General features: G+C 39.1%; 1 protein-coding gene across 1 annotated transcript; it reads right to left on the bottom strand.

Annotated features, from left to right (window-relative positions):
* Positions 1 to 308: 308 nt before the first annotated feature.
* On the bottom strand, positions 309 to 3289 carry TMSB15C (thymosin beta 15C). Its single transcript, XM_088028959.1, has 3 exons — positions 3215 to 3289; positions 1660 to 1776; positions 309 to 746 (listed from the first exon to the last, which is right to left on the bottom strand). Exons 2-3 carry the CDS (start codon positions 1757 to 1759, stop codon positions 709 to 711), a joined length of 138 nt encoding a protein of 45 aa, XP_087885085.1. The 5' UTR covers positions 1760 to 1776; positions 3215 to 3289; the 3' UTR covers positions 309 to 708.
* Positions 3290 to 23880: the final 20591 nt, after the last annotated feature.

Below are 23880 nucleotides of genomic sequence, written 5' to 3'. Positions count from 1 at the left end.
TAGAATTCCAGCTCTTATTCACCTTAGATCATCACTTCAGATGTTTTCATTTCATTTCTGAGATTAGGGGACTAGTCCACATGACCTCTTCTTCCAAGGTCTCGAATTGTATGATTCCAACTCTAAGGAAAAAGCACCTAGCATCACTAAGACAGTACCCACTGCACCTGAACAGCGGAGAGCCTATCCATGTGAATGATCTGCCAAAGTGTCTTTCCTGCAACCATTTTGTTTGGCTAAAAAGAGTACCCTTGGTACTTCCATTCTTTAGAAGACCACTAGGAATGAACCACAGGAGCCTTAATGTATTGATTTGATTTATTATTTTATTGCCACATTAGAAATGAAAATAAACTGTGAAAATCTGCAAACCCATGCCCCTTCATGAAGATTATGGAGCAATGGAGACACCCATTGTAGAAGGTGAAAAGTAGCTTATCCTGTAGGGGGTAGAAGAACATCACACACAAAGGTCATCAATGGTGGGATTATGGACATCTGCCAGCTGGAGTTTATGCATCAATGGAAAGTTTAAAAATGAATGTAAGGGAACATTGGCTACTCCTGACATCTTAGCCAGGGAGTATGGGTGTGAAGCATCAGAAGGTGCCTAAAATCTCTACAAGCACATAGGTTTACAAAAAAACAAGCCCCAAACCGAGACACTCAGGCATTGTTGAAAACCGCTTGTGGAAGGAGATTCCCATCTTATGAAGTTTGAACACACTCTTTCTCCTGCTGGATAGCTGGGGGAAAAAACAAACATAAAAAAATCATTAAGAAGGTTTTTTCCTAAGATTAAGTTTCTTCCCCAAAAGCACTTTTCCGAGTCACTGAAGGCTCCCATACCTGCTTACAGGTGTGTGTGTGTGTGTGTGTGTGTGTGTGTGTGTGTGTGTGTGTGTGTGTGTGTGTAAACCACCTGAATGTTCATTAGAATCTACATCAACTGCAGGGTTTTTTCCCATTTAAGAGGTAGATCTATGCTGTTGCCATTTTTTCCATATGTTATTTTAAGAATGAAGAGGAACTGGAGCATTTTCTTCAGATTTATCTATCCCTATACAATTTGAAAGATATACCATTTCAGACAATTTTGACTAACTTTCAAATAATGCTGACATGAAAAAATGTGCCCCTTGGTTTGGAGTTTCTCCAGCAGATTGTAAGTCAGGAGGGCAAAACTGATCCCTTGATCCCTGGGAGACCTGAGTATACCCAAGAGCTACACTGGGTTTCAGGTAGAGAAGGCCAAAACCACAAAGTTTATACAGCTCTTTAGGGATGAGATCAAAGACCCAAATTGTTAGGTGCATAAAAATGGCAAATAACCAAAAATTGGACAAAACTAAGATGTTTATAATACTGAGTCCAATATCCCAAGATTGGTTTTAATGTGGCTTTTAGTAATTTTTTTCAACAACCAAAAAAAAAAAAGTTTTTAAAAAATTCTCCCATTACTACTAGGGCCTATTTTGTGAGAACCACTCATATGAGCCAGGTAAGAAGCAACTATTTGATATTTTTAGATGTTGCATTAAATACATTGGTACTTTAATTATTGCTTACTTTGTGGCAAAATTTACAAGAAGAGTTTATTTACTGAACCTATCAACTTTCATCATTGTTTGTCTCACCTAGAAAGCCCCCATGACTTACTTTCCTTTGAGGGAAGAGTATTTTTTTCTTTAGTATTAGTTTTCTTCAGTTTTGACCTGTCAAACTTCTCCACTTCAGACAAATCTGGCTTATCACTCATCTTGACTAAAAGAAAGACTGAAAAAGAAAACATTTAACAAACCTATCTGGTAGAACTATTATCAGTCTAAGGAGTAATAGCCAAAATTTTCACATTTAATATTAATGTGTATTTTACCTGCTGATTTTCAACAGGAAACAAGCAGCAGATCTTAGAAATGTCGTGTTTTTATTAGAATACTTTTTATTCCATGTCATTACCCTATTACTGATAAGCAGTAAATGCCACTGAATCAGGATGCACCAGAAACCAAGATGCTCTAGAAACTGGAGTCCATACGTCTGACTCTTAAAGTCACAGCAAAGGTAAAATGAAGGTGATAGAAACACATGAGCAGATAGGGAGAGAAGAAAAAATAAGGACTGGGTTTAACCAGCTGATGAATTGTCACAGGAGATAGCACTATTTGAGCATCTTCACTTTCTAGTCAATTACTTTGGGGGGGCACTTTTCCTGGGGGATATGAGCAGCACACACACAAAAAAAGGGTGGTTAAAAAGTTGTACTAGTTTCTTTCCATTTTATCTGCCCAAAGACAGTAGATTAAGGAGCCACAATAAGAGAGGGGAAGGGATTTAATCTGATCATAACTAATTACATGTCTCATACTAGCTCCTTATGGCACTGGTTTGTAAATGCTGTAAGAAGACACAGCTAATTACGATCAGACCAAGGACTTCAGCAGAACAAGGTAAACAAGTAGAGTTGATTTTTATTTCACCGTATTTTCTCTGCAAAGGGAAAGGTTAGGAGATGAGGTGCCCTGTGACCATTCCAGATTTGTCAACAAGAAACAATAGGAGACCCCAGAGACCGGAAAACAGAGCTCTCAAGCGCGTGCCTGGTCCCACCCTGGTAGGGGTAAGACAGGTCTAGTGCCCAGAGTAGAAAGGAGAGGCCCCCAAGCAGCCAGAAGTCCCGAGTATGCCTCCCTTCCGTCGAGGTCACCCTAAGACCCTCCTCTGACGAGGGATCAGATGCCAGTCTCCAAGGTAGGGAAACAGGGACTAACAGATCATAAAAGGCTGGGCGCGTGGGTCTGTTTGTCAGGAGCAGTTTGCTTACATTTTAAAATAACCATCATCTCTGTCGGGCGCGCAGCCCACCTTTTGGCCACAAAGGGAGAGCGCGAAGGGCCTGCCCCAGAGGGCCCATTCTGGGCAGCACCGAAAGTCCTCGTCCTCTCAGCCTCGGGCGTGCAGCCACAGCGGACAGGCCGCTCTGAGGGGCCGCCCCCTCGGGCCTTCCAAGGACCCACCCGGGGAGGACCCGGCAACGCGCAGAAGGCGGCGCCGCAGAAGACAAAGGCGTGGACTCTCAAGGAGGCGCGGTTACAAAACGCCCGTCCCGACCCGGCCCCACCAGTTCCTGAGAGACCGACCCCCTCCGCCCCCCAGCCGCTGCGCCCTCCTGTCCCCATAGTCTTCTGGTTCCGCCGGGACCGCAGGTCCTCACCTGATGGCTTGAAGACGGGTGAAAGGCCAACGGCTGTACCAACGCCACTCCACACACAGGACGACCTTAGCCTTCCCGCGCGGAACCCTGCAGTTATAAGTCACGGAGCGGTCCCCGCCCCCAGACCCCGCCCCAACCCCCCCCAGCCATCTCTGATTGGATGAGGGATCCCAGGCCCGCCTCTTCGCCCCTCCCCCCCCCGCTTTCGTCTCTTAGGCTTGAGCAGGCTGTCTCCCCTCTACTCAGGACCTCTCCCCCACAAGTGTCTTGATGACGTCATACCGGAGCCGCCTCCCCAGACCCTGTCCAAGCCCTCTCTGATTCGCCGAGGAATCGCCTGCCTGCCTCCCCGGTTTCTCCCACTGTTTTCGTGCTGAGGATCCACTTCCCTCCTTCCCAAGTTTACTCACTCCTCCAAGATAATTGGGGCCTCAATATAAGCAAACACTTCTTTCTTTCCCAGTTAGCTTCCAACATCTGGAACTGGCTTTTTATAGTCATAGAGCCTAAGTACACTGTGATAACCAAACAATGGTTTGCAAGCAATGCTCAGTGGCATCTGTTCTAATCCTTGGCCAGGTCATGGAGGAGGGGAGCTCACTGAGAGGGTGGGCAGTTCAGAGTCATTCACCCCCACAGCTGAACAGTTCTGTAACAGTGGTGCTCTCCTATGTAAAAGTCACATTTTCAATTTTCTCAGCCACTGAACATGGTAGTAGTCAGTAGGGTAATCACAGAAGGATCTACTGAGGTTATTCATCTTTATCTCCCCAATCCCTAGCACTTTGCTTGGCCCACAGGAGACTAGGTAAGTACCTGTCTAAAAATTGAGGTAATACATCCATGATAGAGCAGAAATTTTGGACAGCAGCACCACCCAGTGTCCATGTTGGGGGAGAAAAGTGAGGATCCAGTAGTTACTTGAAAGGACCAAATGTTCGAGGTCACTTTCTGGATCACCCAGAACCTTAGAGCATTAAGGTAAGATGGAGATAAGACTGTCTTTAGCTTGTATCCCATATTTGCCATATGGCTCATGTATGGTGGTAAAGATACTCTACATAGATCAGCACCCACTCTTTCCACAAGGATTTCTCAGGCCCTCCCCACCTGTCTCCATCATTCCCTTTTCTATGCTCTTGTAGCATTTCCTGTTAATTTGAGAGTTTTGTGTTTGTTGGAGAAACTTAAAGCAGAAAGCCACCCTTATTCAACAAATAATATTTATTGAGTACCTATAGTGTCCCAGGCATTAAATATAATAAACACCAGTGTTTCCACCACTCAGATTTGAATATTGTTAACATTGAGTATATTCACTCTTTTTTTAAGAATAAAAACAGCAAAGAAAAATATAGGTTCCCTTGACCCTCACCCCATGTCCACTCACCCTCCACTTCCCCAGGGGTAGTCCTATCCTGAGTGTGAAGCACAGTTCCTAGATCATTTTTTTTATCATTACAGATTTATGTGATCTCTGTTCCTAGGAACAATATGGAGCACTATATGGACCAGTGCTTTAGGTATAAGACTGAACTTCCATTTCACTTGGGGTAAACAGGAAGTCCCAGACACACACACACCCTTCTGTAGCCCAGACCTCAAAATCTATCTTGAATCTAACTGCCTTGAATCCATCAGAACTCATCTAAAAATGATGTTTATCCCCATTATTGATAGTCACCAAAAGAACTCCAAGATCCTCACAACACCCCTCAACTCCTACATATTAACCCCCATAAGTCTGTGACCGCATCTCCCCTTTCGTTCACTTCTCACACCCCTCTCCTACTCCTAAAACACAATGCACCTTCAGTAATTCCTCTATATCCCCAACCTCTTCTCTGAATGTGCCCATCATTGTCTTCCCCTAACAGAAATCAATCTTTCCTGAGGACTCTGTGTCCCCTGAAGCCCACTCAAGAGGAGCAGATGATTTTTCTCCCCCACCATCATTGTACTGCAGAGCCTGAAGTTCAAGTCTTCCTTGGTCTTCCTTGCTTCTCATTGCTGCCTTTAGACCATTCCTCTCCCACATCCCTGAAAACCTCTAGTTTTTGACGGCTTGTCACCAAATAGCCTTCATTTTTGTTGTCATCTACCAAACTTCATCCCCCACCCCAATTTCTCAAAGGTTTTAGCTCCTGGAGCACAGTCACTCTCAATGATAGTAGTCCCATCTTTATTCCCAGTGAGCTCAAGAATAATCATTCTGACACACTGACTCCTTCAGTTCCTTGAACATTTCTCTTTTTTTTTAGTATATGTGCTGCTGAAGCGAGCACTGACCATTTCTCTTTTGTGACATTGTCCTTGACCCCACCTCAGCTACACACTCACATGGTTATACCCTAGGCCTTGTCATAGCAATTTTGGTAACCCCTCTGTAATATCAATTTCAAACATCCCTCTCTATGACCATCACCTCCTCTTTTTCCAGCTCACTCCTTTTGGTATCCAGACCCCACTATCCTTCAACCTCACCAGAATCTCCAGTCCATTGGTCCTACCATATTTTGACCATCTCTTACTCCCTTAATGCCTTCTCTCCCCTCCTTCCCTAGTTCAAATGTCATGGCCAGTCTTTATAGTCACTTGTTCACATATACCCTTCACTCTCTTGCCCCTTTCTCAGTTTGTATTGCTTCCCTGGCAAAATCATTACTCTGGCTAAGTCCAAATACACTTCAAGAAACCTAAACCCACACAGCTAAACCTAGCTAGAGGAAAATACACAACCATATGACTAAATTCATGACCACAAATGTCAATCAGGCCCTTACTGCTACCAAGCAATCACTCTATAGATATCCTGTCCCTTACTTCCAACACCACTTCAACATCCCAATTCTTCACGTGCTCCTTATTTCACTAGAAAATTTAAACCATAATTCCACAGACCCCTATTACCATAATGCTTAACTCACCAGCACCTGCATCTGTATATATGGCCCTCCTGTTGATATCATACATGATTGCTTTGGGCTGAATTATATCCCCCAAAATCCATATGTTGAAATCCTAAACCCCAGTACCTGAGAAAGTGACTCTACCTCTTTTGAGAAGTAATTAATGTGAAATGAGGTCATAGAGGTAGACCCTAATCCGATATGACTGGTGTCTTGCTAAGAAGAGATTAGGGCACAGATAACAGAGACTGAAAACACAGCGACAAGCCCTGATAGCCAAGGAGAGAGGTCTCACCAGAAACCAAACCTGCAGATATCTTGATCTCAGACCTCTGGCCTCTGTAATTGTGAGAAAATTAATTTCTTTCGTTTAGTGGCACCTGGATGGCACAGTTGATTGAGCGGCTGACTCTTGGTTTTGGCTCATGATCTCAGGGTCCTGGGATCGAGCCCTGAATCAGGCTTCATGCTCAGCACAGAGTCTGCTTGAGACTCTTTCTCCCTCTCACTCTGCACCTTCCTCCTGCTCTCTCTCTTTCTCTCTCCCTCAAACAAATAAATACAATCCTTAAAAAAATTAATTTCTGTTGTTTAAACCACCCAGTCTGTGGTCCTTTGTTTTGCCAGCCCTAGCAAACTAATATAGTATTTCCAGATTCTCCTCTAAAGCTAGCCCCTCTCTTTTCCCACTACATTTCTTTCTCTCACACCAATTCAACAATACCACTACCATCTTTCTCCCCTTTATCTCTAACGTCATCAATGTTGTGCTCTATATTAGGTCATTTCTATCAGGATACAATCACGCTATTATTTCTTATCTTCACATATACACATTTTCATCATTATATATGCATTATTTTATATATACGTTCTCTTGACTCCACTCCCCCACCTACTCTCACCCCATTTCTTTGCTCCCTTTTGATGCAAATCTCTTTTACAGATATACCTGTATACATTTCCATGTGCAATATTTGAAGGCGTTGTTTGAACCAATGTTCCTGGTCTAAGACTGAATTTCTCATTCTACCTACATCAATCTGGTGTCAAGAGGGAGCCCCAGATGACCATCGTTTCCTAGCCCACTACTGTCTCTGCCGGCTCTCCACCTCACTCACTCTGTCCCAGCTATTGCCTCTCTACTGTTCCTCAAACAAGCCACATTCACTGTTGCCTAGGGTCTTTTTAATGTCTGTTCCATCTGTCAAGAATGTTCTTCCCCCAGATATCCACTTGGACTACTCCATCATTCCTTTGTAATTGTATCTATTTACTGTTACAATTTTTCACCTACTATTCTCGTTTGAACACATTCCAATCAGGGGTCCACCTCCACTACTCTACTGAAATTTATCTTGTCGAGGTCATGAATAATATCCACATTGTTCAACCCGATGTTTGGTTCTTAATCCTTGTCTTACTTGACCTATCAGCAGCATTTGGCACAGCTGATGAGCCCCTCCTCCTTGGTTCACGGTCTTCACTTGGCTTCCAGGACCCCACACTCTCCTGTTCTCCTCTAATCTCACTGGCTGCTCCTTCTCAGTCTTCTTTACTGGCTTTGTCTCTCCTCCAAGACCTCTTAAAACGAGAGTGCCTCCAGGCAAGGTCCCAAATTCTCTTTTTTTTTCTTGTTTATTAATTCATTTATTTTTATTGAGCTACAATTGACATTTAAAAATGTATTAGTTTTAGGTGTACAATATAATGATCTGATATATGTATATACTGTGGAGTGATTACCATAATAAATTTAGTTAACATCCATCACTACACATAGTTACACATTTTTTTTCCTTTGTGATGAGAACTTTTACAATTTACTCTCTTAGCAACTTTCAAATACATATACAATACAGTATTGTTAACTATAGCCACAGTGCTGTACATTACATCCCCAGGACTTAATTTTCTTATTTTTTTTAATTTAAACTCAATTAATTAACATATAATGTATTATTTGTTTCAGGGGTACAGGTCTGTGATTCATCAGTCTTATATAATACACAGTGCTCATTGCAACACATACCCTCACATACCCTCCCCAATGTTTTGTCTTGTTTCATTTTTTCCTCTCTTCCCCTATGATCCTCTGCCTTGTTTCTTAAATTCCACATATCAGTGAGATCATATGATAATTGTCTTTCTCTGATTGACTTATTTTGCTTAGCTTAATACACTCTAGTTTCATCCACATTGTTGCAAATGGCAAGATTTCATTTTTTTGATGGCTCCCAATTCCTCTTCTTTCCAACCTACTCATACTCCCTTGGTGGTCTCTTCCAGTCCAGGGTCTGTAGAACCATTTCTATGATGACAACTCCCAAATTCATGTCTGCAGACCAGGACTGTATCCCAAACTACAGTCTAATATATTCAACTACCTACTTAGCACCTCCACTCAGATGCCTAATAGACATCTCAAACTCAAAATGTCCCCAACTGGGGACCACATCCCACTCTTGATCTCAGCTCAGATCTTGATCTCAGGGTGGTGAGTTCAAGCTCAGCATGGAGCCTACATTTAAAAAATGTCCCAGACTGAACTCCTAATCTTTTTTCCTATAGCCTTCTCTATCGGAATTGATGGCAAATCCATCAGCCCTTCTGCTCAGGCCAAAAATCTTGACATCATTTCAATTCCTCTCTTTCTCTCCCACTACACATCAATCCATCAGGAAGTCATTTTGGTTGTACTTCAGAATGAATCCAAAATCCAACCACTTCTCATAATCTCCATTGCTAATCATAAGGTCTAGTCCACCATCATGTATCATCTGAATAACAATAGCCTTCTAAAAGTTCTCTCTGTTTTCATCCTTGATCTCCTATGCTGCATCTTAGCACAAAATGAAGGTGATAATTTTAAAATATAAATAACATCATGGTACTTCTATGCTGAAAATCCTTCAAAGATACCCAATTCCACTCAGAAGGAGAGCCAAAGTACCTACAAAAGCCCTACATTTTCTCACTCTCCATTATATCTCTGACCTTTCCATCTGTTCACTTCATCACTCACTCCATTACATCTGTGGTCTACCCTACTGTTCCTCAAACAAACCAGGCCCACTGTTGAAATAAGTCCTTTGCAATGTACCTCTGGAAGGAGTGCTCTTTTCCAAGATATCCATTTGGTTAAAATTTCTCACCTTCTTCAAGGCTCAAATCTCACCATTTCAATGAGGCCTACCTGAACTATTCTATTTAATACTGCAACCTGTCCATCCCTGTTCTATCTGCCTTACCCTGCTCTGCTTTTATCACTAACACACTGTACAAGTTATTTACTATGTTTATTGTTTTATCTCAGCCTTCCCCCATTGAAATGTAAAGTCCATGAAGGCAAAGATCTCTATTTTGTTCTATTTTGTTCACCGATCCCAAGTAACTAGAATTGTGCACAAAATGAAGATTTGTTAAACCAAATTATTTTCTGGTACTTTCCCCCCTTTCCTGCCATGCTCTGAAAGACTGCTCACACCCTGAGATGATTAAAATATTTACTCACTTTCTTCTAGCTCTTTCTTGTTTTTATTATTTACATTTAAATATTTGATCCTTCTGGGGTGCCTGGCTGGCTCAGTTGGATGAGCATGTGATTCTTGATCTTGGGGTCATTTGTTTGAGCCCCAAGTTAGGTGTAGAGATTACTTGAATAAATTTTTTTGAATTAAAAAATATTTGATCATTCTGGAATTTATACTACAAGTTGTTATATAAAAATCAGCTTGGGGCTCCTGGGTGGCTCAGTCAGTTAAGCATCCAACTCTTGATGTCGGCTCAGGTCATGATCTCAGGGTCATGAGATTGAGCCCTGTGACGGGCTCTGCAGTTAGCAGGGAGTCCGCTTGAGATTCTCTCTCTCCCTCTCCCTCTGCCCCTCCCCCCACACTCTACCTCTCTCTCTCTAAAAGAAATAAATCAATCTTTTAAAAAATCAGCTTTTTCCCCCCTCAACTGGTTATCCCATTGTCTTATAGCATTTATTGAATAACTTGTTCTGTTTTCTGGTGATTTTTGCATCACAACAAATTATACCACACTGTGTATAATCTTCTACAACTTGCTCTTTTCACCCAACATTATGATTGTTTAGATTTACCCGTGTTTATACTGTAAGATATATACAACCATTTTAACTGATATATAATATTCCATTTTATGAATATCCTATAGTTTATTTATATATTGCCATTCTTGTGGACACTTAAGTTGTTTCCTTTTTTTCTATTACAAACAATGTTGCAATTGATATTGCTATAGTTTCCTTTTATTCTATAGACACGTCTCTTGGAAGTGAAATTGCTAAATGACAGAGTATGTGCATCTTCAACCTGACTAGATTGCCAAATAGCTTGCTTCAGTAATTGAACCAATTTACATGTATATCTGCAATGTAGAAGAGTTTCCACTTTCCCCACATTCTTGCAAATAAGCATTTCCAGATTTCTCTTTACCAATCTAATGGGTGAAAATGAGCATTTTCCTGGTGTTTGAATACTTCCCAGATTATTTCATGAGGTTAGCATGTTTTTTCTTTAAAAAAAAAAAAACCTGGGGCACGTGGGTGGCTCAGTTGTTAAGCATCTGCCTTCGGCTCAGGTCATGATCCCAGGGCCCTGGGATCAAGCCCCATGTCGGGCTCCCTGCTCAGCGGGAAGCCTGCTTCTCCCTCTCCCACTCTCCTTGCTTGTGTTCCCTCTCTCGCTGTCTCTCTGTCAAATAAATAAAATAAAATCTTTAAAAAAAAACCTTCCAGAATCATAGCATTTTAATTTATTTTATTTTAAAGATTTTACCCATTTGAGAGAAAGAGAGTAAGAGAGAGCATGAGCAGGGGGAGGGGCAGAGGGAGAAGCAGACTCCCCACTGAGCAAGGAGCCTGATATGGGACTCCATCCCAGGACCCTGAGATCACAACCTGAGCCAAAGGCAGACACTCAACCCACTGAACTACCTAGGTGCCCCAAGGTTAGCATGTTTTCTGGGCATACATATTTCCTCATATGAATTGCCTTCTGATATACTTTATCCATTTTTCTTTTGTCTTTTAGTATTGCTTCTTATGCGTGCTTTACGTATTCTATAGCCTAATTATTAGTCTATAATATATCTTGCAAAATTTTTTCTGCATTCATATTTTGTTGGTTTACAACAAGTGTGTGTAACTGGAATAAGCCTGTTTGAGGAAAAAAAATGACTTTTGGTACACATGCAACTCAACTGGTGGGAACCATGTATAAGAACATATACGATTAGACAGGTTTTCAAAACATTTTATTTAAGTATAATATACATACAGAAAAAATAGTCATATCTTAAGTATACATCTTCATGAATGTTCACAAAATGAAGACAGCCATATAAACAGCCCCCAGATCAAGACACAGAACATGACCAGCCCCCCAGAAGCCTCTCTTGTGCTCTCTTTCAGTGACTATGCCCAAGGATGTTAACCACTCTTCTGACCATTTTACCTCTTTTGTATTTTAAGTAAATGAAATCATTCTGCATATACTTTTGTGTGTCTGGCTTCTTTTGCTCAATATTAGTTTTGTGAGATTCATTTATGTTGTCATGTGTATTTGTAGTTAGTTTGTTCTCTTTTATGTACCACATTTCAATATAACACTATTTATTAATTCTAATGTTGATGGACATTTGGGTTTTTTCCAGTTTGGGGTTATTATAAATAGTGCTGTTACAAGCATACATACCCATGCCTTTTAGTGAACATACATATGCATTTTTCTTGAGCATATATCTCATAAGACATGCATATGTTCAGCTTTAGTAGGTACAGCCAACTAATTTTCCAAAAAGTGAGTACCAACTATTTGTTTGTTAAGATTTTTATTTATTTATTTGACAGAGAGAGACACAGCGGGAGAGGAAACACAAGCAGGGGGAGTGGCAGAGGGAGAAGCAGGCTCCCCGCAGAGCAGGGATCCCTATTCGGGGCTCGATCCCAGGACCCTGGGATGGACCTGAGCTGAAGGCAGGCGCTTAATGACTGAGCCACCCAGGCACCCCAAGTGTGTAACAATTATTGATTGTCTTTTGACTTTAACTTTGTCTTTTATTATATAATTTTTTAAAGATTTTTTATTTATTTTTTGACAGAGAGAGAGACAGTCAGAGAGGGAACACAAGCAGTGGAAGTGGGAGAGGGAGAAGCAGGCTTCCCGTTGAGCAGGGAGCCCAATGCGGGGCTCGATCCCAGGACCCTGCGATCATGACCTGAGCCAAAGGCAAACGCTTAATGACTGAGCCACCCAGGCGCCCCTTTTATTATATAATTTTTATGAAACCCAATGTATCAATCTTTTTCTTCAAAAGTTGTGTCTTGTTCAGGAAATTCTTCTCTGCTATGAGGACATTATGATTTTTGTCTATATTTTTAATTGGCTTTAAATTTTGGGTTGTATACTTTAGGTCTTTTGTACATCCAGATTTTGTTTTGTAAAAGGCATGGATCTAGATTTTTTCCATATGGGAGACCAATTGTCAATCATATTTATTAAATTATCGATCCTTTCTTCACCCCTTTGCAATGTCACATCTTTCATATACCAATTTCCCGTATCTGCCTTTTCTAATTTTGTAATCAGTTTGTCAATTTCCACCAAAAAATGAGATTTTAATATTTTGTTTGGAATATTATTGTATTTATGGATTAATTTGAAAAGAATTGCTAATTTACTGACATGAAGTCTTCCCATGCATGAATGCAGTATTGTTGAGAGAGACAATCCACCATGGGCCCTGAGCATCCCTACATGTTCTTGCTGAATATTCAAAAAATGCAAGTCCTTGACAACTCTTTATCTGAGTTGTTTGTGGTGAACAACCTTGAGGGATGAGGAAACATCTCCCCACAGACAAAGAGTAGGCTTGCTTCTGCTTTCTACAAAAGCGAACTCATTGTTCCTCTCCTGTAATGCAATCAGTTATATGTACAGTAATCCATCCTGGGTCCTTTACAAGTCCCTTCTGGGACTTAGAGGATATTGGGAACAGACACAAACTAACATGAAACTCTGACTACTGCTTTTGCTGTGTATAATAAAAATCCTTCATCTCTCACCCAAGATTTTCATGTTTTTTGCCAGAATTCATAAACCTAGGCAAGTTAATGTGTTAGCTTGTAAATAGGGTAAAATCCCAGACCCTGTGTAGTTCTTTTTTTTTAAGATTATTTATTTATTTATTTGAGAGGGAGAATGAGAGAGAGAGAGCACATGAGAGGAGGGAGGGTCAGAGGGAGAAGCAGACTCCCCGCTGAGCAGGGAGCCCGATGCAGGACTCGATCCAGGGACTCCAGGATCATGACCTGAGCCGAAGGCAGTCGCTTAACCAACTGAGCCACCCAGGCACCCCGACCCTGTGTAGTTCTTAACAAACATTTTTCCACTTTCAGATATTTTCAAAGCTTTCCTTTAGTGTAATTTTACACTTATGCATAATGGCTTGTCCATTTTTGTTAGCTATCTTCTTAGCTGCCTTATAGATTTGGGGACTACCGTGAATGTTTTATTTTTGTATTGAATTTTTTAATTGATTTTGAATTCTACATCCTGGTTACATGTCACTAGTGTAGCTACTCATATGGAATAATGTATTGTTTCCCTCAATAGATTGTTGACTTCTCTTAAGAGCAGAAACCATGCCTTATTCATGTCTATATTCTTCCAGTGAAACATTAAATTTAATTAACATTTATTGAACATCTACTATGTATCAGTTGCTAAATAAGGAATAGAGGCATATAACCATAAATTAAATAGTGTGAAAAAAATTAAATAGTGTGCCTGCTCTCAAGGAATTTACAAAATGTGAAGAAGACAGACACATCCACAAAATATTACCATTAAGAAAGTAATATTATGTATCATAACAGAGATATAAACAAAGTATTATGGAAGTAGGGGCAATTCATTGTGACTTGGAGGATTCTGGAAGTTCTCATACAATAAGTAGTGTTTGAGTTGGGCCTCAAAAGGTAATTAGGATCTAGACTGGTGCAGATGGAAAACAGGGGAAGGGAGATGACTTCTCATACCATGCCTGGCATTCAAAGCCTTACACAATTCATCCCCAAGCTACCTTTCCAAACTCAGCTGTTCTTCAAAAATTAAAAATTAGCCTCTCATAGATTAACCATCTTTCAGATTCATAACCTTTGAGTTCTCACCACATTGCTTTACATTATAGCACAATGATTAAAAGCAAAATATCTAGGATCAGACAAATTTGGATTCTGGCTCAGGTTCTACAACTTACTGGCTATGAGATTTGGGGCAAATGAAAACTAGTTATGGTGCTTATCTCATAGGATTGTGTGATAAATGAGGTAATTCTTGTAAAGCTTTGGTATAGTGCCTGGCACAGAGCATGCACTTAATAAACATTAACTATTATGAATGTTACCTCTACTTTATCCATCTCTCTGGAATTAATTCTCAAGCCAATTAAAACACATTTATTATAGGTGCATCTGGGTGGCTCGTTCGGTTAAGTGGCTGCCTTTGGCTCAGGTCGTGATCCCAGGGTCCTGGGATTGAGCCCCACATCGGGCTCCTTGCTCAACGGGGAGCCTGCTTTTCCCTCTGCCTGCCACTCCCCCTGCTTGTGCTTGCTCTCTTCTCCCCCCACATGTCAAATAAATAAATAAATATTTTTTAAAAACCCACATTTATTGTATATCCACTATGTGTAATAGGTAGTATTAGGTATCATGGAAAACACAAAAATGAATAAGACCCTATCTCTGCCCCCAGTGACCTGTCAAGTAGAAGATATAAAATACATACACCAAAAAATCATGAGGCAAGCCAAATGAAAAGTCTTGGGTACTCACTCTTGTCTTCCACAGCATGAAAAAGTTGGACCACATGATCACCAAGATTATTTCCAAATCTAACATTATGATTCTGTGACTTCTATGATTATAAGTGATAAATCAAGGTTACTAACTACCAGGGAAAAGTGAAAAAGAGGTTAAACCAAATTCTACCTGGGAGAGTCCAGGGTACCTGCATAGAGGAAATGACATTGAGTTGTGTCATGATATATGGGTATCATTTGGTGAGGGAAGAAATGGGGGCAGTAGAATTCCAGGCAGAGGGGAAATAAGAAAAAAGGGAAGTATAGGGCACACTCAGGGAATATCCAGCAGTCTTGTGTGGTCAGAACATCAGGATTTAGAATGTTTAAGTAGGGAAAAATAAGGTGGAAACTGATGTCAGATCATGGAGAACCTGGAATGTCATGTTAAGTGGTATGGATTTTATCCTATAAGCTATTCATGTTAGAAGGTGATAAGGAGTCCTGTTAAAAAGAGTTGTAGCAGTTGTTTAATTATAAAATAATGAAAGGTTGAACAAGGGCTGCAGGTCTAACAGTAGGGAAAAAAAGGATAGAAATCCTTTGGCCTTTTCTATATACTACTTTGTGTGTATTGTTGAATAATTTTTAATCAAATGTTTCTTGAGGGCAGGGATCATTCATTTATTCCACAAACATTTATTGAGCATCTACTATGTGTGAGACACTCTTCTGGGCACTGAAAATACAGTGGTGAATGAGAGGGTCAAGATCCCCATGTGTCTGACTTACTTCACTTATCATAATACCCTCTAGGTCCATCCATCCTGTTGCAAATGGTGAGATTTTCATTTTCTATGGCTGAGTAATTTTCCGTTGTACATATATACCACATCTTCTTTATCCATTCACCCATCAACAGAAATTTAGATTGCTTCCATAGCTATTATAATTAATGCTGCTGTAAACAAATGGACTCTGGTGCTGAAAGTATCAAAAAATGATGATATTGCTAGAAATGGGAAGACTAGGGACAGGTTGGTAGAGGAAATAGCGAGTTTGATCTTTGACATATTAACTTTGGGTTGCCAATAAGATATCGCTGGAAATGTCAAGTAAGCAGTTGCAAATAGACATTTTGAGTTTTTTTGTGCTCCATCCCACAGTTCTTCTCAATTAACATAGTAATTTGTTTTAGGTGTATTGTTTATTTTTTGAAGACTTAATTAAAATATTGGCATCTTTATAGATAATGGTATGTTATATTAATTGATATTTACTAAATTAAGAATGTCAATATGAGGGATCAACACATATAAGCTGTTTATTAACACAAGATATATATTGTCTCTTAAAACAAAACAGAAGAGCATTACCTATAAGAAACTCATTACAGTCCCATTCCTCCTGAGAATTATCTTTACAGTTAGCAATTTTGAAAAAATTCAGCAACTAATAAAAATCCAATAAAAGATATGCTAGACACTAAGAAAAATGTAAAACTTTGAGAAACATTAAAATTAGAATCTCAACCATAATTTTTGCTTACATTAAAACTCAACAGTTACTTTTGATAAAATTAAAATCTAAACAATTTTTATAGAAAATAAAGTCTCAGCATCTATTTTTGTTAAGAAACTCTTGAAGAACAAGTGTGAAGTAGGAAGACTTTCCCTATCAGATATCAAGACTTATTACAAAACTGCAGTAATTAATGCAATGTAATATTGGCACAAAGTTAGAAAAATAGATCAATGGAGTAGAATAGAGAGGCCACAAATAGTCCTAAGACTATATGAACACTTGATATTTGACAGAGTTGGCATTGTGAATGAGTGAGGAAAGGAGAGATTTTTCAACAAATGATAATTGGAGCAATTGAGTATTTTTAAGGAAAAAATAAAATTGGGCCTCTAGTCTTACATACTGCACAAAAATAATGCCATATATATTAAAAAACCTAAGTTCAGGGGCCCCTGGATGACTCAGTCAGTTAAGCCTCTGCCTTCAGCTCAGGTCGTGATCCCAGGATCCTGGGATCAAGCCCCACATCAGGCTCCCTGCTCAGCAGGGAGTCTGCTTCTCCCTCTGCCACTCGCCCTGCTAGTGCTCTCTCTCATTCTCTCTCTCAAATAAATAAATAAATAAAATCTTTAAAAAAAAAAACCCTAAGTGTAAAAGGCAAAAATTTAGAAATTTGAAATGTTAAAATAGAGAAAACATATTCCTATTCATATTCATATCAGAATATCTTCTGTTTTGGGGGATAGAGAAGGATTCTTTGAAAAGACACAAAAAGCACTATGTACAAAGAAAAATGGTTGATAACTTTGACTATATTACAATTAAGAACCCTTGTTTATTGAAAGAAACCATCAAGAAAATTATCAAAACATAAGAGACAAAGTGGGGAAAGATATATGCAACACATATAAAGGACAAAGGATTAAAGTTAAGATCTATAAATAACTCCTACAAATTAATTTGTAAAAGGCACACTACCCAAAAGAAAAAAATTGGCAAACGTCTTGAACAAATAATTCACAAAATAATAAACCCTAATATCCAAAAGGCTTTCAAAAAGATTTTCAACATCATTAATAATCAGGAGACTCAAATTATGAGAGGCCATTTTACACTTAAATATATTGGTGAAAATGAAAGTCTAATAAATGTTGGTCAGCAGGGGGAGCAATAGGGAATGTTAAATATGGCTGGTAGGGGTGTAAATTGGTACATGCTATTAGGAAAAGTGAGGCACAATCTACTAACATTGAGGGTGCCCATACCCTATAAACCAGCAATTCCACTCTTAGGTAAATATCCTAGAGAGGCTTATGTTTATGCATGCTACCAAGAATATTCATGGTAGTACTGTTTTTCCAACATTCAAAAAGTAGAAAAAAATCAGAATGTCCCTCAAAGTTATCATGGATAAATTGTGGTGTATTCACACAATGGTACGTACAACAATAAAAGTGAAGTAACCAAACAACAAGATACCACTATACACCTATTAGAATGACCCAAATTCAAAACACTGATAATACCAAATGTTGATGAGGATGTGGAGCAGCAGGAACTCTCATTCATTGCTGGTAAGAATGCAAAATGGTACAATCACTTTGGAAGACAGTTTGACAGTTTCTTATAATATTAAACATACACTTACATACAATCCAGCAATTTTTCTCCTTGGTATTTATCCAAAGGAGATGAAACCTTATGTCCACACAAATACCTGCATGTGGTTGTTTATAACAGTTTTATTCATAGCTGCCAAAACTTGGAAACAACCCAGGTGTACTTCAGTAGATGAATAGATAAATAAACTGTGATACATCCAGATAATGGAATATTATTCAGCATTAAAAAGAAATGAGCTATTGAGCCACAAAAACACATGGAAGAAACTTAAATGAATATTACTAAGTGAAAGAAGTGTATCTAGAGAGTCCCCAAGATGGTGGAGTAGTAGGAGGACCCTAGGCTTCTCTTGTCCCATGAACTCAACTAGATAACTATCAAATTTTCCTAAGTACCCCAAAAATCGGCCTGAAGACTAACAGAACAAACTCCACAATTGAAGGGAGAGAAGAGGCCACATCAAAAAAGGTAGGAAGTCCTGAGATGCGGTTTAGGGGAGAAACAGATCAAGGCTGCTGCAGAGGGGAGGGAGCCATGGTTGCAGAGAAGGGCTAGAGAGGATCACACAAGGAAACACACAAGGAGAAGGTTTTCCAAAGCCATTGCTTGGAAAATGAGAGGGGCTGAATTTCGTGAGTTCTCACAAATAGCAGGGCTTAAAGCCTGGAGTTTTAAAGGTCAGTAGGCTTGGCTGGGATAGAGCTAGGAGGGCACTACCCTGCTCCTGGAGAGAAGGCAGGAAAACAACCTGGGGGTAGACAGTGTGGAAACAGTTATCTGGCTGGGGCCCACAGTGGGGAGATTATTTGCTCATCTTGGAAAGCATCCCTGGGAGGATTCACAGATACCTTTCCAGGAACAGAGGAGCTGGCCAGTGCCATTTCCCTCCCCTGCCCTACAGCATAAAAACAGACCCACCCGTTGGAGGCTGTGCAGCATGGACTGGCTGTGTCACTTGCTTGCACCAAGCCCCACACCCTTGTGCTCTGGCAGGACTGCCCTTCTCAATCAAGCTTGCCTCAGTCCCAGTGCAGTGGGCTTCTCCCCCAGAACAACAGCACAAACACCTGTCCACACCATGTCTCCCAACCAGAGAGTTCTGCAGGGCCTCAGTTCTGGTGGAGTTGGTGTCAGGTCTCATTTCACAAGTAGACCAGAGCACACCTAGTTAAAATTTGCCACATTCAAGCCAGGGAGCAAACAGAGCCAACAGCAGGTAAGGAGAGCCTCTGCAGACACCTGGCCTGAAGGACAGAGCAGCCAAAACATAACAATAGCAGAGCACATGCAGCAGAGACACTCCAGAGACACTCCCTGAAGCTCCAGGCCCTGTGCATCAAGATTTCTTCTTTATAAGGCCATTACTTTCAGGAGCAGGAGACACAACTGGCTTTTCTAACACAGAGAAGAAGGCAGAAATTTAGGCAAAATGTCAAGGCAAAGGAATTTATCTCAAATGAAAGAACAAGATAAGTTCATGGCCAGAAATCTAATCAAAACAGATACAAGTAACATTCCTGATGGAGAATTTAAAGCAACAATCATAAGGATACTCACTGGGCTTGAGAAAAGAAGACATCAGTGAGACCCATACCACAGAGATGAGTTAAAAAAAGAACCAATTAGAGATGAAGAACACAATAAATGAGATTGGAAACAGGCTTGATGTAATGAATAGCAGGTTGGAAAAAACAGAGGAATGAGTCAGTGACCTAGAAGATAAAATAATGGAAAATAATGAAGGTGAACAAAAGAGAGAAAGAATTATGCAACATGAGATTAGACTTTGGGAACTCAGTGACTCCATCAAACTTAATAACATTTGTATTGTAGGAGATCCAGAAGCAGAAGAAAGAGAAAAGGGGGCAGAAAATTTATTTCAATAAATAATACCAGAAAACTTCCTTAATGTGGGGAAGGAAAAAGACATCCAGATCCAGGAGGTACAGAGAACTCCCACGAAAATCAACAAAAGCACGCCAACACCAAGACACATTGTAATTAAATTTGCAAAATAATAGTGATAAAGAAAAAAATCTTAAAAGCAGCAAGACAAAAGAAGTCCTTAACTTACAAGGGAAAATCCATAAGGGTACCTGGAGATTTCTCAACAGAACCTTGGCAAGCCAGAAAGAACTGGCATGATATATTCAAAGTGCTGAATGAGAGAAATCTGCAACCAAGAAGCCTCTATCCAGCAAGGCTAGCATTCAGAATAGAAGGAGAGATAGAGAGTGTCCCAGACAACAGAAACTAAAGGAGTTCCTGACCACTAAACTAGGCCTGCAAGCAATATTAAAGGGAACTCTTTGAGTGGAATGGAGAGACCAAAAGTGACAAAGACAAGAAAGGATCAGAGAAAATCTCCAGAAACAATGACAAAACAAGTAATAAAATGGCATAAATATGTATCTATCAATAATTACTCTGAATGTAAGTGGACTAATTGCTCCAATCAAAAGACATAGAATGGGTAAAAAAAAGAACCATCTGTATGCTGCCTATAAGAGAAGAATTTTAGACCTAAAAACAGCTGCAGATTGAAAGTGGTGGGGGTGGGGGGAGAAACAGCATGCAAATGGATGTCAAAAGAAAGCTGGAGTAGTAATACTTATATCAGACAAACTAGACTTTTTTGTTCTTGTATTGTTTTTACCCTGCTTTGTTATCAGGGTGGTACTGGCCTCATGGAATGATTTTGTATGTGTTCCTTCTATTTCATTATTTTTATTTATTTTTTTAAAGATTTTATTTATTTATTTGATAGAGACACAGTAAGAGAGGGAACACAAGCAGGGGGCGTGGGAGAGGGAGAAGCAGGCCCCCCCAACACAGAACAGGGAGCCTGATACCAGGGCTCCATCCCAGGACCCTGGGATCTTGACCTGAGCCTAAGGCAGACACTTAACGACTGAGCCATCCAGGTGCCCCTATTTCATTATTTTTAAGATTTTGATAAAGGTTGTCATTAATCATTTTTTTTTAAATGTTTGGTAGAATTCACCAATGAAACCATGTGGTCTTGGGTTTTTCTGTGCTGTCCTAATTCAACTTTCATTCTTGTTTATTGGTCTAAGAAGATTTCCTATTTCTTGGATTCAAGATTCATGATTCAGTCTTGGTATCTTGTGGAGTTTTTTTTCTAAATTATCTGGATTGTTAGTATATAATTGTTTATAGTAATCTGTTATCACACTGTGTATTTCTGTGGTTATGTCTAGAATTGTTTTCCATTTCTCATTTTGGCTTTTGAGTCTTCTCTCTTTTTTTCTTACTAACTGTAGTTAAAGCATTGCCAATTTTGTTTGTTTTCTTGGAAAAACTGGTCATTACATTCAGTGTTATTGTTTACTCTGGTCTCTATTTTATTTATTTCTGATTTTTTCTTCGTTATTTCCTTCCTCTACTAAATTTCTGCTAATTTTCTTCTTTTTGTATTTCCTTGTGGTGTAATTTTAAGTTATTTTTTTGAATTTTTTCCTTAATACATGCATTTATAGCATAAATTTCACTCTAACATCTGCTTTTGCTGCATCCCATAAGTTTTGGAATATCATGTTTTCTTTTTCTTTTGTTTTGAGACATATTTTGATTTGCCATTTGATTTTTTATTTGGCCCATTGCTTGTGCAGTAATGTGTTAATATTTACACAATGTGTTAATATTTGCATATTAAATATTTACTTTTTTTAAAAAAAAGAAGTCAACCTAAAAAGGCTACATACTGTATGATCTCAACTATGTGACATTCTGGAAAAGGCAAAGCTATGGAAATAGTTAAAAGGTCAGTGGTTGCCAGAAGTTGGTGGAAGTGGGGGGTGAATAGGTGAACCACAGAAGATTTTAGGGATAGTGACACTACTCTGTATGATACTATAATGGTGGGTATATGTCATTATACATTTGTCTAAACCCATAGAATATACAACAGTAAGTGTGAACCCTAAGGTAAACTATGGACTTTGGGTGATAATGATGTATCAATGTAGGATCATCAATCATAACAAATGTACCACTTTTGTGTGGGATGTTGATAATAGGGGAGGCTATGTATATGTGGGAGCAGGGAGTATATTAGAACTCTCTGTACCTTCCTCTCAAATTTGCTGTGAATCTAAAACTGCTCTAAGAAACCAACACTTTTTAAAGTAAATTTGTCACAATTTTTTAAAAAGAATTAACATTTACAGCTACCTGCAACAACATGGGTGAATCTCATAAATAATGTGGAATGAAAGAAGATAGTCACAATTCCAAATATATAAATTATATAAAGTTCAAATATCTGTGAAACAAAACTGCATTTAGAGAATGTTATATAGAAGAAAAAACCTATAAAGAAAAGCAGTGATATCACAATAGTCAAGGGTTACCTCTAGGATGGAGAGAGGAATGTCATCATTGGTGGGGAACTGGAGGCAGGAACAATGAGGGGGTGGGGGTTATCACGATGTTCTATTTCCTGTCTTGGATGGTCATTACATGGGTGATTATAAATGTTCTTTTAACTGGAAGTTCTCTTCTGAATGCTTCTCTTTTCTTAATGAAATGGAAAGCAAGGTCGCCAACTGGGACTGAGGACGGGTGAGGAAGTGTTGAAGATTTGAGGAAAAGAAAGTGGTATGAAAGAAATAGAGAAGTTGGAGAATATAGGGAAATAGGGTATTTTTTATTTATTCCTTTATGAAAACTTTTTACTTTTTTCGTGATTTATTATGCTGCTTTTTCTCTCATATGGAACATTATTTTATTAGCTTGAATATACTATACTATATGCAGTTGTTCCAAAAATGTAGATTATACTATTTAATGTTTACAAATAAATTTTAAGAACAAAATTAAGTCTTAATAAACCATATAACAATAATAGTAATACATTAGTTATTTCACCTTGAGCTTTAGAAAAGCTGATGGTTTATATTTAAGACAAAAATAACAGAGCTTGTAGAGGGATTTTTATTCTTTTTCTTTCAACTTCTCATACTAAGTAACTTTAGCATTAAATTCTACATTTTGTAAGTTTAAACAGACATAGGTATTTATTACCTCCTTATTTTATTAATCTCAAGTCCAAAAGTCATTTTTTAAATGACAGAGAATATAACCACATTAACATCACAAAACTAAATATTGATATTTAAAATTACTAGAAAACTATTACACTCAAACTTTACTTGGAAAACTTAAATGGAAAAAGTTGATAGGTCTATGTAATTTTGCCTAGGTTCTCATATGAAGCATATGTAAAAATCTATTATAGTTTAAATTATAACAAGCTTGAGTTGTAAATTCGTGTTAATATTATAATTACATAGCTTTAAGTATTAACATACTAATGTAAAACTAAAGTTTCTATAAGGGCAAATGTAGTAAATTTAAACAATTACCACCAATGTAAATTTAAAATAGGTCATGAATTTTCATTTTCTAATATTCTATAGATCTTCCTCAACTTTACATGGGGTTACATCCCGATCAACCCATCATAAGCTGAAAATATCTTTTGTCAAAATGCATTTGAGGGGCGCCTGGGTGGCTCAGTCGGTTAAGTGACTGCCTTCGGCTCAGGTCATGATCCTGGAGTCCCGGGATCGAGTCCCGCATCAAGCTCCCTGCTCAGCGGGGAGTCTGCTTCTCCCTCTGACCCTCCCCCCTCTCATGTGCTCTCTCTCCGTCTCTCACTGTCGCTCTCTCAAATAAATAAATAAAATCTTTAAAAAAAATGCATTTGATACACCTAACCTACCAAACATCATAGTTTAATTTAACCTGACTTAA

This window comes from Eumetopias jubatus, unplaced genomic scaffold (assembly GCF_037043125.1).
Source record: "Eumetopias jubatus isolate StellerSeaLion01/CBP00866 unplaced genomic scaffold, mEumJub1_p1.0 scaffold_11, whole genome shotgun sequence".
Lineage (NCBI taxonomy): Eukaryota > Metazoa > Chordata > Mammalia > Carnivora > Otariidae > Eumetopias > Eumetopias jubatus.
Note: the sequence above shows the minus strand (reverse complement) of the source record. Positions and strands in the feature narration are given on the sequence as shown.